General features: G+C 43.8%; 1 protein-coding gene across 10 annotated transcripts in view; it reads right to left on the minus strand.

Moving 5' to 3' along the window:
* nav3 (neuron navigator 3) overlaps positions 1–14,959 on the minus strand; it is a 202,425-nt gene that overhangs the window by 129,764 nt on the left and 57,702 nt on the right. For 8 of the 10 annotated variants that reach the window (XM_077498639.1, XM_077498642.1, XM_077498637.1 and 5 more), the window contains exon 1: positions 3,353–3,740. The exons of the other annotated variants lie outside the window; for them this stretch is intronic. In XM_077498639.1, the coding sequence (XP_077354765.1) occupies positions 3,353–3,607 (255 nt within the window). In that variant the 5' untranslated portion in view covers positions 3,608–3,740. Of the gene's footprint in view, positions 1–3,352; positions 3,741–14,959 lie in introns of those variants that run through there. 10 annotated transcript variants of the gene reach the window in all.

Below are 14,959 nucleotides of genomic sequence, written 5' to 3' on the forward strand. Positions count from 1 at the left end.
TTTTTTCTCCTAATTTGTCTGCAGGGAGGGTATTTTTAACTGGTGTGGTTCTACTGTAAACAAGTCTGTGTGTTCTCGCTCCAAGATTTAAACACTGAGATCTCCACATACAGCAGGGAAATCAAAGACCTTCTTCAAGCTGGTTGTAAAAGCATGGGAAAGGATAATATTTTGTCCAATACTTTCCACTTTTTAACCTGCGGGTCAGGAGGATTACTCATGTGTGCGTGGAGACGCTTTCTGATTGGCCGAACACAACGCAGAAGTGTTTAAGTGTGCCATTTGAGAGCCTTCTCTAATCTCGCCGGCTTGAAGGACAACCGTAGCGTCGCTCACTCCTGCTCCGTGATTTGTGTTCCAGATACAGCTTCCAACACAGACCACCCATGACATATTAAGTTCCCATCCTGCCCACCCCTCCTTCTGCTGGAGCGGGCTGGCCCCCTCTGTTATTTCAGCAGTGTCAGAACCACTAAAACAGAAGGGAGGAGGGTTAGACCCATCTGAGCCAGAGGAGACAATACGAGTATGCTTTGAATGTTGGCATGATGGACGCAATAAATGTATCTCTGGTTGCTTTCTTTGAACTTTAATACGCAGTCTGTCGCTTCAACTACCATTCAAAATGTCTTCACGCGACCAATATGCATAAATTGAATACTACTCAAATACACTCAATGGCTTATTCATATACTCAAAGTGTTCCAATGGGGCTAATAAATAAACATTGGACGGGTGAAATTCATTTTAAAGACGTTTAAACAAATACTTGATTTTGCTATAGGGTTTGGAGTTTCTGATTTATGATTTGGTTTATATGAACATCTAATTGCCCGTCTGCTGAGAGTAAATGTGACAAAATCTTTGGCTCTCTGCAGAATGCAATCCGCTGTGGGTCTGGTTTATAGTTTACCATACATGTAAGTCGTATTTTACGAGTATTATACAGTGTGCAAAAAGCTGGAGACTTTCAGAGGGTACTCAAAAAAGAAAAGGCCTCGAGGGATTTTTATGTTACCCACTCAGTCAAGTTTACAATATTGCTTGCCTTCTTACCACAAATCCAGTCACTGAGCACAATCGTTTCACATCTGCTGTATCAAAAGTGATACAAGAGACTGTGCATATGCTCTTCACTCTTGGGAGCACAAGAGATAAGCAACAGGAAGCTTTCAAGTGAGTGGGTGAGTGCATCTGGCACTTGCACTCCTCAACATACTTTTTCTACTTAGGCTTACAAGCAACATTCCAGGATAACATTCAATGCCAAATGCAAGTCGCAACCTTTGGCTCACGTATGCTCGTACAATCGCAGCTAAAGATGCACTCACCGCTAAAGTTCATATACAATTCAAAAGACTTTGCTTGTTTGAAGAAAAACACACATTGAATAAATACCAGCCTTAATTCTGACAGTTAAAAACACTCGATCCACAAGATCATCCGCTATCATGGGTGGTGGCACTGACACGATATTAAAGCCCAGTCAACTCAAATACACTCTTCATTCCAGCTCGTCATCGCGCAGTGCCAGAGGCAAGAGACTAATTTGAGTTGTCAGAGGAGAGAATCCACCAGGAGGAGCCTACGTCAGCCCATGTTTTCATCTCCTTCACACAGGAGCCTTTGACAGGCAAAACTCATATGAGGATTTAACAGGGGATGCGTCCAAAGAATGCAGGCAGTGTAAAAAAGCAACAAACACTCAACAACAACAACAAAAAAAATGTAAACAGTTCTATGTAATTCAGGGCCATCCGGCTTTCTGCCTACATCAAAACAGGAAATAATCACATATGCTCTTTTGCTATTCTATCATCAACGTTTAATAAACACCCTCCTGAAGACACTCATAAAATTGCAAAAGTTTAGCTGTCACTCAACACACAAGGACTGCATAATGCCACTGACATTAGCTCACGTTCCAACGGTGCCAAAAATGGATCTCATTCGACAGTTTAATTGCATCCCTCTTCGATGAGCTGAGAGTTGGTTCAGATGCACTTCCTCCTGAAGCCAACATTGCGGCACAACATTGCTACAACCTTTTTACGGTATCTGTGAAACACATGAATGCAGATTTTGGAACACCAGCGGCAGATAGGGTTTGATTCCAGCAGAGCATCTTAAAAATCATTTCCATGAAATTTGGAAAGACGGCGCAAGACCTGCCACAGACCTCTGCAAACATCATCAGGGCAATGAAAAAAAATGAATCCTTCCTCATCTCCTGTGCTTACCATTATGTTGAATGCTGGTACTTTGGGAAAATGTTAACGGGAATCAATGTCAATGGGGTTAAAAGTTATTACAGTAAAACATGCAAAACAATTAGGTGGACTAATTACCTCTTCCATACTGCCGTTTCTTTAACCACAGTAACAGGCTGGGGCATGCAGCAAAATTTGTGTCAGTTTCCGAGCTTGAATGGACTAATTTACTGAACCCAGCTTGTTGAAGTTCTGGCTGTATGGCTAAAGCAAGTCTCCAGTCCAAAACAGCAAACTTACAACCAATCAGTTTGTAATACATGCTGGTGCTCCAAGACCAAAAACAAGAGATACAGGAAGTCATATGAACAGGCTGCAAGTCTTTCTTTTTTTTTTCTCAGCAGCAGATTGCCCCACCCCCTTTTGCCAGGGCCCCCTTGATACTTTACACTGGCCCGGAAAGGCTCAGGGTCAGTCACAGCCATGCTGTGAGGATTTAGAAGCAGGCCGGAGAGCGCTGATACAAGCTTTGATGTCTCGGGCCCTCGTTTCCTCCCAGTCACGAGGAATCTCTGCAGCTTTGTTTGCTACCGGACTTCTTTGAGCATTAAAAGGAAGCGGCGGACGGACAAACCGGCCAGATTGGCAACGTTTCGGTTTGTGCTCTGACAGCTTGTGACGAGGTGCTGCTGAAACTACTTGGCGGGGATTTTTGAAAAGTGGCCACGCCTCTTCTGCCGGAGCCTGAGAAAGCAATGCTAGAATCTGTGCAGCAGGGAAAACTATCTGTGGGTCTATTGCACCACTTTTAGGTAACTTAAGTGTAAGCTTTGGCCATGTCAGTTAGTAGGAAGTATATCCAGGTCAGTAAATAGTAGTCTTCCTCCCCCCCAAACAGCTCACTTCCTTGGCTGTGATCCTAATGATCTTTGCGAAACAGATCACTTATTTCTCGCAAATGACACAGATACTGACAGGGCATCGGGATGAGGTAATTCTGTCCTCACCAACGCAAATAGCAGCCCTGTAGTGAGTCATCCCCATGCCAGAGCTACACATGCACCTGCTCAACTCAACATAGAAAAACTCAATCATGGAGAAATTTGCTCTCAGCACCAAAGAGATACTCAGTGTAAACCCACCTTGCAGATCCTGCTCTCTTCAGTCTCAGCCTTGGACTTTCCCTCAGGTGTCCTCACAGGTTGGTACTCTGACTTGACTGACAGCTGGCAGGAGAGCGCTGGGACGCCCTCGCTCACCTTGAGCTCCTGCTGCCGAGACATGTAGCCGTGGGAGGTGGCGGCGGCCCGGATGGCACTGGGGATGGGGAGCGCGGTGTGCACCGGCTTCCCCGTGGACGGTTGCCTGAGCTTGGAGGCGACGCCAACTACCGGCATGGTATATTTGCCTCCGTTTCCAAAACAATAATAAAAGAGTGGGACATGCGGGTCCCGTGCCAAGAGAGAGAAGAAACCACAATGGATGGCTTGGATTTGAAGTGAGGAAGGGGGTAAAAAAAGAAAAAGTTAAAAAAAAAAAAAAAAAAAAAAAAAAAGCAGTTGCCTCTCAGAGTGAGAGGAAAGCAACTGCGCTCACTCTGTAGCCCAGAGCGAGCAGGACATACAGAAACTGAGAAGGCTACTCCTTCTTCCTCCCATTCACTCCCTCCTCCTTCTCCTCCCACAAGAAACTCTCCACCCTCCCCTTCTTCTGTCCCTTTCTCCCTCACTCACTCACACACTCGCTCACTCGCACTGTCAGCAGCGCACCGCAAAGTCGGCCAGAGCAGTTCAAGGGGACACGAACTCCTCGTAGGGAGAAGCAGCACTCGGCAAAACGGTGATCAAGGGAACCTCACAGAGCGTGTTTGCTCGTGTGTTTTCCTGGACATCATTCCGTCTCATTCATACTGGAAAAAGCCAAAGTTTCAGCTCAGCTATATCTGGAGCAGTCCTTCTTGTTTTGCAGGGACCTAAATTAAGTGTTGAAACAAGAAAACAAGAGAACACTATTGTCGATACATGTCAAGTCAAGTCTCAAGTCCCCGACCCACGAGTCCAACTCGCTGGATAAATTCCTTATAAGCAAAAGCTATAACAAATGGCAGTGCTGCAGCAGCCTGTTGCGCCGATTTTGCCATGCTGGTGATTGTTTGTGTGTTAATATTGCATTTCTCTATGCGATGTCATTAGCACTGGACGTTGCTCATTCCAAAGTCCAAGTACGAGGCAAGTCTCGAGTCTTTAGTGGACAAGTTCAAGTCAAGCTGAAAGCCTCGAAAAGTAGCAACTTCGTCTCTCACAAGTCCGAGTTGCGAGTCCCCGTCTTTGACAAGCGTTATCGCCAATACTCATTTCAAATTCACAAGAAATTAGTGGGAAATAATACAAAAACTTCAGAACAGGTTGGACAAACGCATGAAAAAGACAACATAATTTCTAAGCAATTAGCTCATAGGGCAAAAAGTACATTTCTACTCTCCGAAACAAAATCCTACTAAACTAAAAGTGAGAACAGGTAACAAAAAATGTTTCCCATGCAAACCAAGCCAACTTGCACCACAACACAATAACATATTTGGTTTGGTAGTATCCCCCTCTTTAAACTTGCAGAAGCCCAACTGTCATCACAAGCTGCCATTTTAACCTGACAGCGAGCGCGCATGAAAAGGGAGATGCCCAAACCTGCTGACACAGCAAAGTAAACCTTTCAACACCGTACTGCAGTTACAGTACAAGACTGGGAGCTATGAGAAAATGCCAACACATCATTAGTGGCGTGACCTTCCTGCATATGGATTCACAACACTGCGAGGCAACTTTCACATTACTTAGGAATCAACACAGTGTGAAATAACGACTTTACGCCCTGCTGCAACCTATTCATATTGCCGTCAAGAACCTTTGAGGAGTCAGTGGCCCTAATATGGACCCGGAGCAGCACCGGCTCCAACGTGTTTTCAATCATGCACCGGGGGCGATCGTGACAGGCCTAAAACAACAGGACGGCACGTAAATGAGTGGCAGGCGTCCAACTCTGGCTCTCTGTGCGCCGCTGCCTGCGGTGCTGCAGGGATGGGGGCCGACTTGGCCGGCGTCCAACTCTCAGGACTGTCTGGAAAGCCGCCTTTGACGGGCTCCCATCTCAGTGGGTCCCTGAGACAGGTTTCTGCTGAAGATGAGAAGAAAGCGACCGCATGCACGGTCGACGCAGCAAAATGGATGCTGTCGGTGGTTGAGAGGGGGCCAGATCCTCGCACGATCGAGAAGCGAGCTCGGTAACATAGCACTGATTGTCCTTATTTAGTAACACAGAAGAGATCCAAAGTAAACACTAGCAAAGCAGATCTCAGGTTTGCTTCTATCTACACAAACCGTGAAGGGCGAGTCAGCACCTTTGTGCTTGCGGCCGACTACATTTTCGCCAAAGTGTCACAGCCAACTGTGCCGTAGTTGAAATGCCAAAGTTATTTCGTGATCACAGCTCAAGAATACAGTGACAAAAATCAAGTGAGTTCAAGAATGGGCAATGGTTGACAAAATGGGATAATCTTTGGTGTTATTTTGAGTGTTCTGCAAAACACAACGTGTCTATTTGCAGTTTTCCATTCAGTAAGAACACCTCCTGGAATCAATAATATCGGGTTTATTATTTGTTCCACATGCGAGGGTGCGATACTGCACAAGTGGATGTGTGCAGAAGTGGAGGGGAGTCCAAACGAAAGATACCGCCCAGGCTCACGTGACATCAGCACTGTGACTGTGAAAACAAACACTCCGGGGTGCTGGAGATAAGAGGGCCGGGTGGGAGGGGGGGTCAAACACCTTCTGCCCTCCCAGCATGCATAGGCACACACAAAAAGCAAGCGCAATCACACACAGGGCTTAAACACAGCCCCTATGGGAGTGGAGATAGATATACATCCACCTGGGCCTGTCAACACTGAATGCTATCAGTTAACCGCACGTCGGACAACATGGAAACTCAAATAAACACACCACCAAATGCTGGGCCCCTTCACTTTCGTCGACTCGTGCCTCTTGTTTAGGATTCGCTCACACACGCAAATTCCTGCACCTCACTCAACCTGTGGCTTCTCCACGGTAAACCACCCACACGCTAAACACACATACAAACACAAAAAAAAACTGCTTTGCAGGATTCAAAATCTGCTTGAAGAAAGATGTATAAGGCACTTTAAAGGTCATTGGAAAGAATGATTATACATCGAGTACAGTAAACACCTGTAAAACGTCAACAAGAGCAGCCTGTTTGAACCTCCCAAACAAGCGTTGCACGTCCCTCAAGTAACTACGAGCTTAAGCCTCGTTAATTTCCAATGTGTGGTAAGGCACACATGGCTTTTAACCTCCAACTCGTGGGCTGTAAATAGGGACAGCTTGTTTGTTTGCTCATCTGATAAACACATATTGCGATCATCTGGGGTTCCTCGGACTCGCCCTCATTAGCGCCGAGCCTCGCTTCCAGTGTCAGCTTTTTAACACCACCGTCTGATTAAAGGGGACGTGCTCACTAGAAAAAAAAAAAAAAAAAAAAGCGCCTTCAGCCCTGGAAGCTGGCAGAGTGTCAACAGGCCCAGATGTGAGGGCGATGGCACACCACTTTGTGGACACACATTCAAACGTACAGCTGCCTGCATCCACTGTGCAACATCTCATTATCTTTAACGTTTGCTTGCTTGTTAAGCTCGCCCGTAAACATGAAGCTGAGACCTATATCGTTCATGAAGACCCGTCCTACAGCACGTATAAAACAACACAGCTGGAGGGGATCTGCGCTATGTTTTGATTTATGTGACACGGAGGAGGAGGAAGGCGCGCTTTTGGGGATGGGGGGGGGGGGGGTTGACAGTCATCTAATTGTACATAGTGACCCACTGAGCAACTATTCGGGGGCTTTTTGAAAAGGTCCAAGGATGTGGAGGAAAGACTGTGATTGTATGTGCGTGACAAGACAGTGCCGGCCGGTGGGAGTTCCTGTCCTCTGACACAAACTGGCGGCTGTGCATCCTGTTGACTGGCGGCACACGATCCATAAGGCCCCCCCCCCACTCGCCTTCAGACTGCTGCACCTGTTGACACGTAAAAGCAAACTCGCAGCAGATGAGGCAATAGTTCAAATAAAAAAAAAAAAAGATGCGTTGCAGATGTCAACCTCCCTTGAGAGGCTGATGTTTAATCTCTTTCTTGGCTCATTGTGTTGCCCTTCGGCCATCATTAAATATGTGTGTTTGATAGTCTTCTGTGTTTTCATCAGGTTGTTCTTATGGTGAATTTAATATGCTCACAGGATATGGGTAGCTTGCAGCCTTTTAATGTGCCATCGCCTCTATGAAACTGATTATAGTCGGGGTGTCAGACGATTGCAATTTTTAAAAATTGCTTGACTTCAATAGTTAACTCACGATTAATCGTAATTTTTATATCTGTTCAATCAAATGTACAATAATTCCCCCCCTAAGTTTTCATCCTCTTGTTAACATAAGTGGGGAAAAATGTTAAACTAATAGAAATATGGCTGCATAGTTTAGTCATTGATACAGTAATTTCATAATACATATTGTTGAGTTAAAATAAAAAATACATACTGGACTGTAAAAAAACGAGTGTGATATTGATTTGTGTTAGTCATATTTCTGCCACTAGATGGCATCATTGCATTTGTGAGACGATGACAGCTCAGTGCATTTTTCTTTTCATATTAAGAGCTATCGAATCTTTAACATGAAGTAACTTGTGAAATTCCGCACATTTTTAAAATTGTAAAAAAACAACAACTTGACCCTAGTCACCACAAACATATCTACGTTATTATTAAATTTGTTACTCCTTTTGAGATGGACGTGTCCCCTGTGTTGCGACTGGAATTCCCCCAGTACAGGCTTTAAAAGTAAGGGGTGGTCAATGGTCATTAATCACACGTAAGAAAATAGTGGTGTTCAAGGAACTTTAAAGTACTCAAAATGAATGTACTAATTTTGACACCCCTAGATTATGGCTATTGAGGAAAATCTATAAAATGTTGCACCATGTAGCGCTGCCAAGAGGATAAATAATGCATACGAATTAATGTCAAAAGTTATTAACTGTTCAGACAGTGCTTTAATTAATATTTTTTTTTAATTGTATCTTTCAAACAAGTAAATACAGACACTACCCATCAATTTTCTTCTTTCAAAGCATTCCTGCATTTATGCCACCATAAAGAAACGGCTTCTGAAGCTGGTCTAAAGGCTCTCCAATAACCTGACACAGACGTGCACGTGAAGACACTGGTAGCAATCTGGTGTAAACGATGGATATACGTCCTTGACAGACAAAGACGAGGTCTCACAGGCTGTCGCTATTCTCGACACAAATCAGCCGGCCACTTCAAGGCCTTTCTTAGTGACAACGAGTGATCTGTAATTAGACAAAAGAACGTCGTGACATTGTGCTCTGAACTTGATGGACTCGGTGGAGCACTTCAAGTGATTTACATCCAAAACCTCACATCTCAGTGCCCCAATAGTCTGGGTAAGTACAAGCAAGAGCGTATAGACAGTTTTCCTCACACAGACCCAGCAGCCACTTGTATTTTCATAATTGTAACCGGTCCCGCAATATGATTAAAGGGTTACAATAACTTTGAAAGCATACCCCTGAGTGACAGAGGCTTTATTTTGGATTTGTACTGAAGGAAGCAAATCAAAATGGTGAGGAAAGGGCGAATTCCAAAGCTGCCAAAAATGGTCTAATCCTTTCCTACTTCCAATTTGGCCCGTTGCCTCGGGACAAATGGCCATGTGAGGATCGATTTGTTTGAAAGAGAGGGGGGGAAAAAAACAGCCAGATCAAATCCAATCTCACGATGGAAGTACCTCACATGAAGTAAATAAGAAGAAACGGTAAAAAAAAATATTGAGCATCAGTTTGGGCTTTACTGGTGGCACTGCGTTTTTTTTTATAAAGAACAGAGCTTAGAGCATGAAGCTTGTAACTCCTGCTCGCGTCACTCTAATGAAAACTAAACGGGGCTGAGAGCGGCCACCGCCGCCACCCCCCTCCCCCGGCACCACTGCGCTCGCGTTGTCCAATTAAGGTCTTCTGCTCGTGTGCCGTGCCCAGGCAGACTGCCACGAGCCTGCCAAGTCCCAAACAGTCGGGTCAGGGGAGTTAATCTGGCTTTCAAGGGCCTGACGGGGCCATTGTTTGGGATGCTGCCTGCTGACACTTCATTGACGGTGGGGTGGGCACTGGCGCGTGGGCACAGGGCTATAAAAGGCCCGGAGAAATCAGTTCGAACCACCAGACAAGCGACTCTCCCCTCGTCACCCCGCACACGACTGTGCTTGGACCAACTGCCACTCTGATGAGTGTGCGCGACCGCGCTGAACAAACTTTCCACCGGCTGCAGGCATGTGAGCGGCGTTGCGCTGCACAGCACGGCTCATAACAACTTCATTGTAAATGACACATAACTCGGCGGTGAAAATTGCTGCGCTACGGCTCAGGGGCCAGTCAGTGTGCCACCATAATGGAAGTGCGACACGACTCTTGTGACAAGTGTGAGCACCCCTGACTTTTAATGACTTAGTGGTGCAAGTAAGAGAGCACCCTTGGTAGCATAGTCTTGTCACGTACTCCCTGATGTTCAGTCGTCCTCAGTTGATTCAACTTAGACTTTATAGCAGGGGTCTTGAGGGCCCCGTATCCTGCATGTTTTTGGATGTCTTGAAATGATCGGCAAGTTCTGCAGAAGCCTGGTACTGATCCTAATCATTTGAATCAAGTGTGTTGGAGGACATGCAGGATAGGGACCCTTGAGGGCCAGAGTTGGAGGGCCCCTGCTATATAGATTCAGCCGGAACTGTAAAGCCAACCAGAATCCATTCCAACAATTTTGAAATCATTTTCACATTAAATTGCTCCAGGCTCGAATTGTCGCCATTAGGAAGCCTGGTAATGTTTTAAATATTCTTAGCTGTCACACAAGAGTCTAGAAAAGTTAGAACAACTAGAACTAATAAAACTTCCATGGTGCCTGACAGACAAAGCATGCAGAGCATAGAGTGAATTTATAAATGAAATCATACTGTTAAGCTATTATTCTGGTGTATGAATGTTTGGCCTGCCACTCTCAGTTGCGTTGGCATAAATATAAGAACAAATATATTAAATGACCATTTTTGGATAGATGCTTGTTTGCACACGATGCATTGCAACACCATCATATTCAAGATGTCTGCCGTTGTGGTTCATACAAGTCCCTCCATTAAAAAAAAAAAAAAAAAAAAAATGCAGGAGAACTGCCAAAACTGTCCACCAACAGAACTCCAGCACGAAAGCAAGCCATATGAAAATGTTTGGCGGTCGGACTTTCTTTTCATATTCATCACAGGAACTGGAAGATTCACGAGAAGCAAAGACTTTCCCAGAAGGGACATTGGTTGCCAGCAAATAAAAATCAGGTGCTTTAGTGACCGCGATTAATAACACAGAAGACAAATATTCACGTGTGTTCATGCCTGCAGAGGTATTAGTACATTCTCAACTTCCTCACCTTATCAATATGCATACTTTTTTTTTTTTTTTTTTTTTTTTTAACTGTCTGACTGGCTGTTTTGTTTGTACCTGCGTCTATGAGCAAGGCTTCCAGATCATAACCTTTAATGGCTGTCTAATGACAACATGCACTGTCATGGAAAGTAACCAGGAATTCTGAAGCATCAACAAAGGAGAACTAGTCAGCTATTCCCATAAATCAGGAAGAAGAAAAAAATAGTCGGATTGCAAGTTTTAAGAGAGAGATAAACAAAAGCCAGACCATTGTTGAATTGAATGTTCTCCGACTCCTTAAAAAGCAAAGTTTTGAGTCACAGAAGCTCAGCAGACAAGTCGAGCTTGCCTCACCGTCAACAAGTAGATGAATTGTTGGAAGAAAAGGCCAAACCCCCCCAATCAAAAATGATATCCCCACTTTGAAAAGTCGAAGCAAAGGCCGTAAATATCCGCTCCAACCAGCTGGCGAGTGTTGTGCTTGACTGGTGGACTGTGAAATTGCCACAAACACGATGATAGCGAAAGAAAAACTTGTGCGCCTCTATACCGTGGGCTAGGAATGTTAATTTCATAAACAAACTCCCCTCCAGATTCTGCTGAGGGGCAATTGAGGCATTAGTTCAGCACAGCTACTGCAAAACAACACACTTAAGACAAAAAATGAGAGCAACTGAGTGTGATAATTGAAGCTGCCACCGGAGTAGTAGTCATTCATCACAAATAAACATGCAATATATGACATTTTTAAACCCATTTGGGATTACATTAAGGAAAAAGTTGCCAGGTTACTGTTCGGATGCCGTTATTCCCAACCAATAGTGCTGATGAGGCTGGAAGAAATGAGTGAAAGTGGCCTAAAGCAACCAAATGTGTGCCTCAATGGGCCTGGACCCGAACCCACCTACTCATTATGCTAACCGCAAAGTATTACAGGCTGACGTAGCGACACATTACTGTGGGGAAATGGCAGCAGGACGGGCGGGGAGATGGTCACCGGGTACATCAGCAGCAGGCAGAAAGGCAATAATGTGCCAATGATATCGTGGCATGGCCCCGCTCAATAGGTGTCTGATCACGCAATCCGTAGAGTGCTCATAGCCCGGAGAGAGCACATTTGCATGGTATCTGGGCATTGCCATCATTTTCTAAAACATTAACAGCGTTGCATTTCTGGCATTATCCTGCCTCACATAGAGAATAATGATAATGGGCACAACAGCTGCCGCCGCCAAGCCGCCGATAAAAACAAATAACCATTCACACACATTTCCCGTTTTAGGTGTTCTCAACTGAAACAAATAATTTCCGGTTGAAATGTGAAAATGAAGCAAGAAATGGACCAAAGTGTTAAATGCTGTCCTTGCTGCTAAATACCACACTCAACAAAAATATGCTTTTGCGTTTGCTCCCATTTTTTATGAGATGAACTCAAAGATCTAAAACTTCTTCGACACACACATTATCGCCATTTCTCTCAAATATTGTTCACAAAGCAGTCCAAATCTGTGACAGTGAGCACTTCTTTGCCGAGATAATCCATCCCACCTCACGGGTGTGCCATATCAAGCTGATTAGACATCATGATTAGTGCACAGGTGAGCACTAGACTGCCCACAATAAAAGGCCACCCTGAAAGGTGAAGTTTTGTTTTAATGGGGGGGAGGGGGGGGGGGTGTCTGGGGACCCAGAAAAATAGCCAGTACTGACTGGATTTCTCGGCTAAGGAGAAGTGCTCACTATCACAGATTTAGACTGATTTGTGAACAATATTTGAAAGAAATAGTGATATTGTGTATGTGGAAGAAGCTTTAGATCTGTGAGTCCATCTCATAAAAAATGAGAGTAAAAACAAAAGTGTTACATTTATATTTTTGTTGAGTATATAACTATTTGCTACAGGAATTAGACGTACTAACCACTAGCCACTACACTGCCTCTTATCCTAGTGTTTAAGTGCAATTTCTAAACTGCTAGCTCAGTGGTTAATACACCATAAATCAGTGCCACCATCCACTCACTACAACAGAATAACATTTCAACGACTGATTATTTTTCCACGTAACACTTCATCGCAAAATTGTTGCTCAACCTGCAGAACTTTCAACGTGCCGGAAATGGCGCCCGCTCAAAAGTCGCCGATGTCAGCACACTTGAAATAACTCGTCGTTTGCTCCGGAGCTGCCCACATGAAAAAGTCTACATCTCACGGATCCGTGTTAGCAGGTCTCTGCGCTCTCGACCCAGGTGTCACGGAAATGTGAGATCTGCTGCTCTGGGGGGCTCAACGCCAGACGCCGGCCACTTGGACTACTGTGAGCCACCTTCTTGCAGGTCTTTGGTTAAATGAGTGCAAGGAAATTCTTCTGCTGTCAACACCACCGAGTCAGAAGACATCATTTTAACTTCTGTATGACGGCTCACGTTATGATAACATTTAACAGTCATACGATACACCGAGTCCTCAATTTGACTATCCCTGTGGTCAAGTAACTCCATACCGGCAGCGCACCACATCTAATGGGAGCTGAGCTCGTCCTGTCTGACTTTTAATGTAGCACAGTTTGTTGGATGTGGAGACGAATCAAATGCATTCCAAAGACCTTTTGCAGTGCACACCCGCCAAAGGAGTGGGACTATAAGGCACTTAAAAAAAAAAAAAAAAGCCAGATCCAGAGAAAAAGAGGCTTTCATTCGTTGACCTACCGTGTGTTTTTGTGTTTTGCAGTTTGAAAGGGCTCACGGGTCCGGGTTAGCGGTTCTCTCACTTCAGCATTTGCGGGTCATAGATATACTGCATATTTGATCATGTTGCATTTTGTCATCATAAAGTGCTACAATTACTACAAAAGTGGCAACACGGTAGAGTCCAGGGGTGGGCAAACTTGGCCCTCGAGGGCCGGGGTCCTGCAGGTTTTAGAGGTTTCCCTGTTCCAACACCCTGTTTCCAAGGAACAGGGTCGCTATCTGATTCAGATCAAATGACCTGCATTTCTGCATGAAATGATGATGAGATCTGATCTTAACAATAGACACAATCTTAATGAATAGTAGGGATGTAACAATAGCGGCAATGTCGTGATTGCGATATTAAATCTGCCACAATATCACATCTGTAAAAAAAAAAAGTCAGGTTGATTTCCATTTGTGCAGTTCTACCACCCTCTGGTGGCTAGTTTTGTTCAGGGCAGTTTAATTTTTATAAGGGATGTTTTGGCCCTTCTATGTTTAAAATCACACTAATCATCAGATGAAGGGGAACGTAAAATGTTTGTGAACCGAATCAATATGTGGAGGAACTCAATGTGTGCGTCTATTAGCAAGTAGTTTCCTCAATATTAAGTGTTGTTGAGCTTGGAGGTCCCTACTAGGGCTGCACGATATTGGAAAAACATGCGATATGCGATATACTTGCTGAACATAGCAATATCGATATTATTGCGATATTTAACATGTACCTAAAGAAATAACATTTTTATTACCTAATGAAAGAAAAACATTTTTCATGTGGCAAAATAAGCAACCTTAATGTAATCTTAGTTAATTAATTGTAATTATGTCTTGATAATTTTCAACTATTGAATGGCGATGCACATTTTAGTTAGCATCTGATTGGTCAAATTCATATAAAAAGCATAAAATTCCATATAAAACTTATTGCATGCCTTTGCGATATGCATATTGCAAGGGCCAATATCGCGATATCGATATTTTTTCGATATATTGTGCAGCCCTAGTCCCTACCTCCACCTAGGGACAATTCGGAGCGCCCAATTAACCTGCCATGCATGTCTTTGGAGACCGGAGGACCCGGAGAAGACCTTAAAATAACTAATTTAATAAATTCTGTTTCATTCAAAGGAACTTTCATAATTATAATGTTTGAAAGAATTTCATTTGTCTCATATATTTAAAGATTTTTTTTGTTTTGTACCAAAAAATAAAAGATCATCCTAATCGTGATTTCAATTATTACCAAAATAATTGTGATTAATATTTTCTTTATAATTGAGCAAATTTTATTTTATTTTATTATTATTATTTTTTTACAATACCATGACCTTTTTTTCTATATATATTGACAACCTCCCCACAATATTGTGATAATTATCATATCGGGAGCTTCATACCGTGATAATATCGTACGCTGTATAAATTGATTTTTATTTTTTTTTTCCCTTACAGGTATTT

Source organism: Festucalex cinctus, chromosome 16 (assembly GCF_051991245.1).
Source record: "Festucalex cinctus isolate MCC-2025b chromosome 16, RoL_Fcin_1.0, whole genome shotgun sequence".
Lineage (NCBI taxonomy): Eukaryota > Metazoa > Chordata > Actinopteri > Syngnathiformes > Syngnathidae > Festucalex > Festucalex cinctus.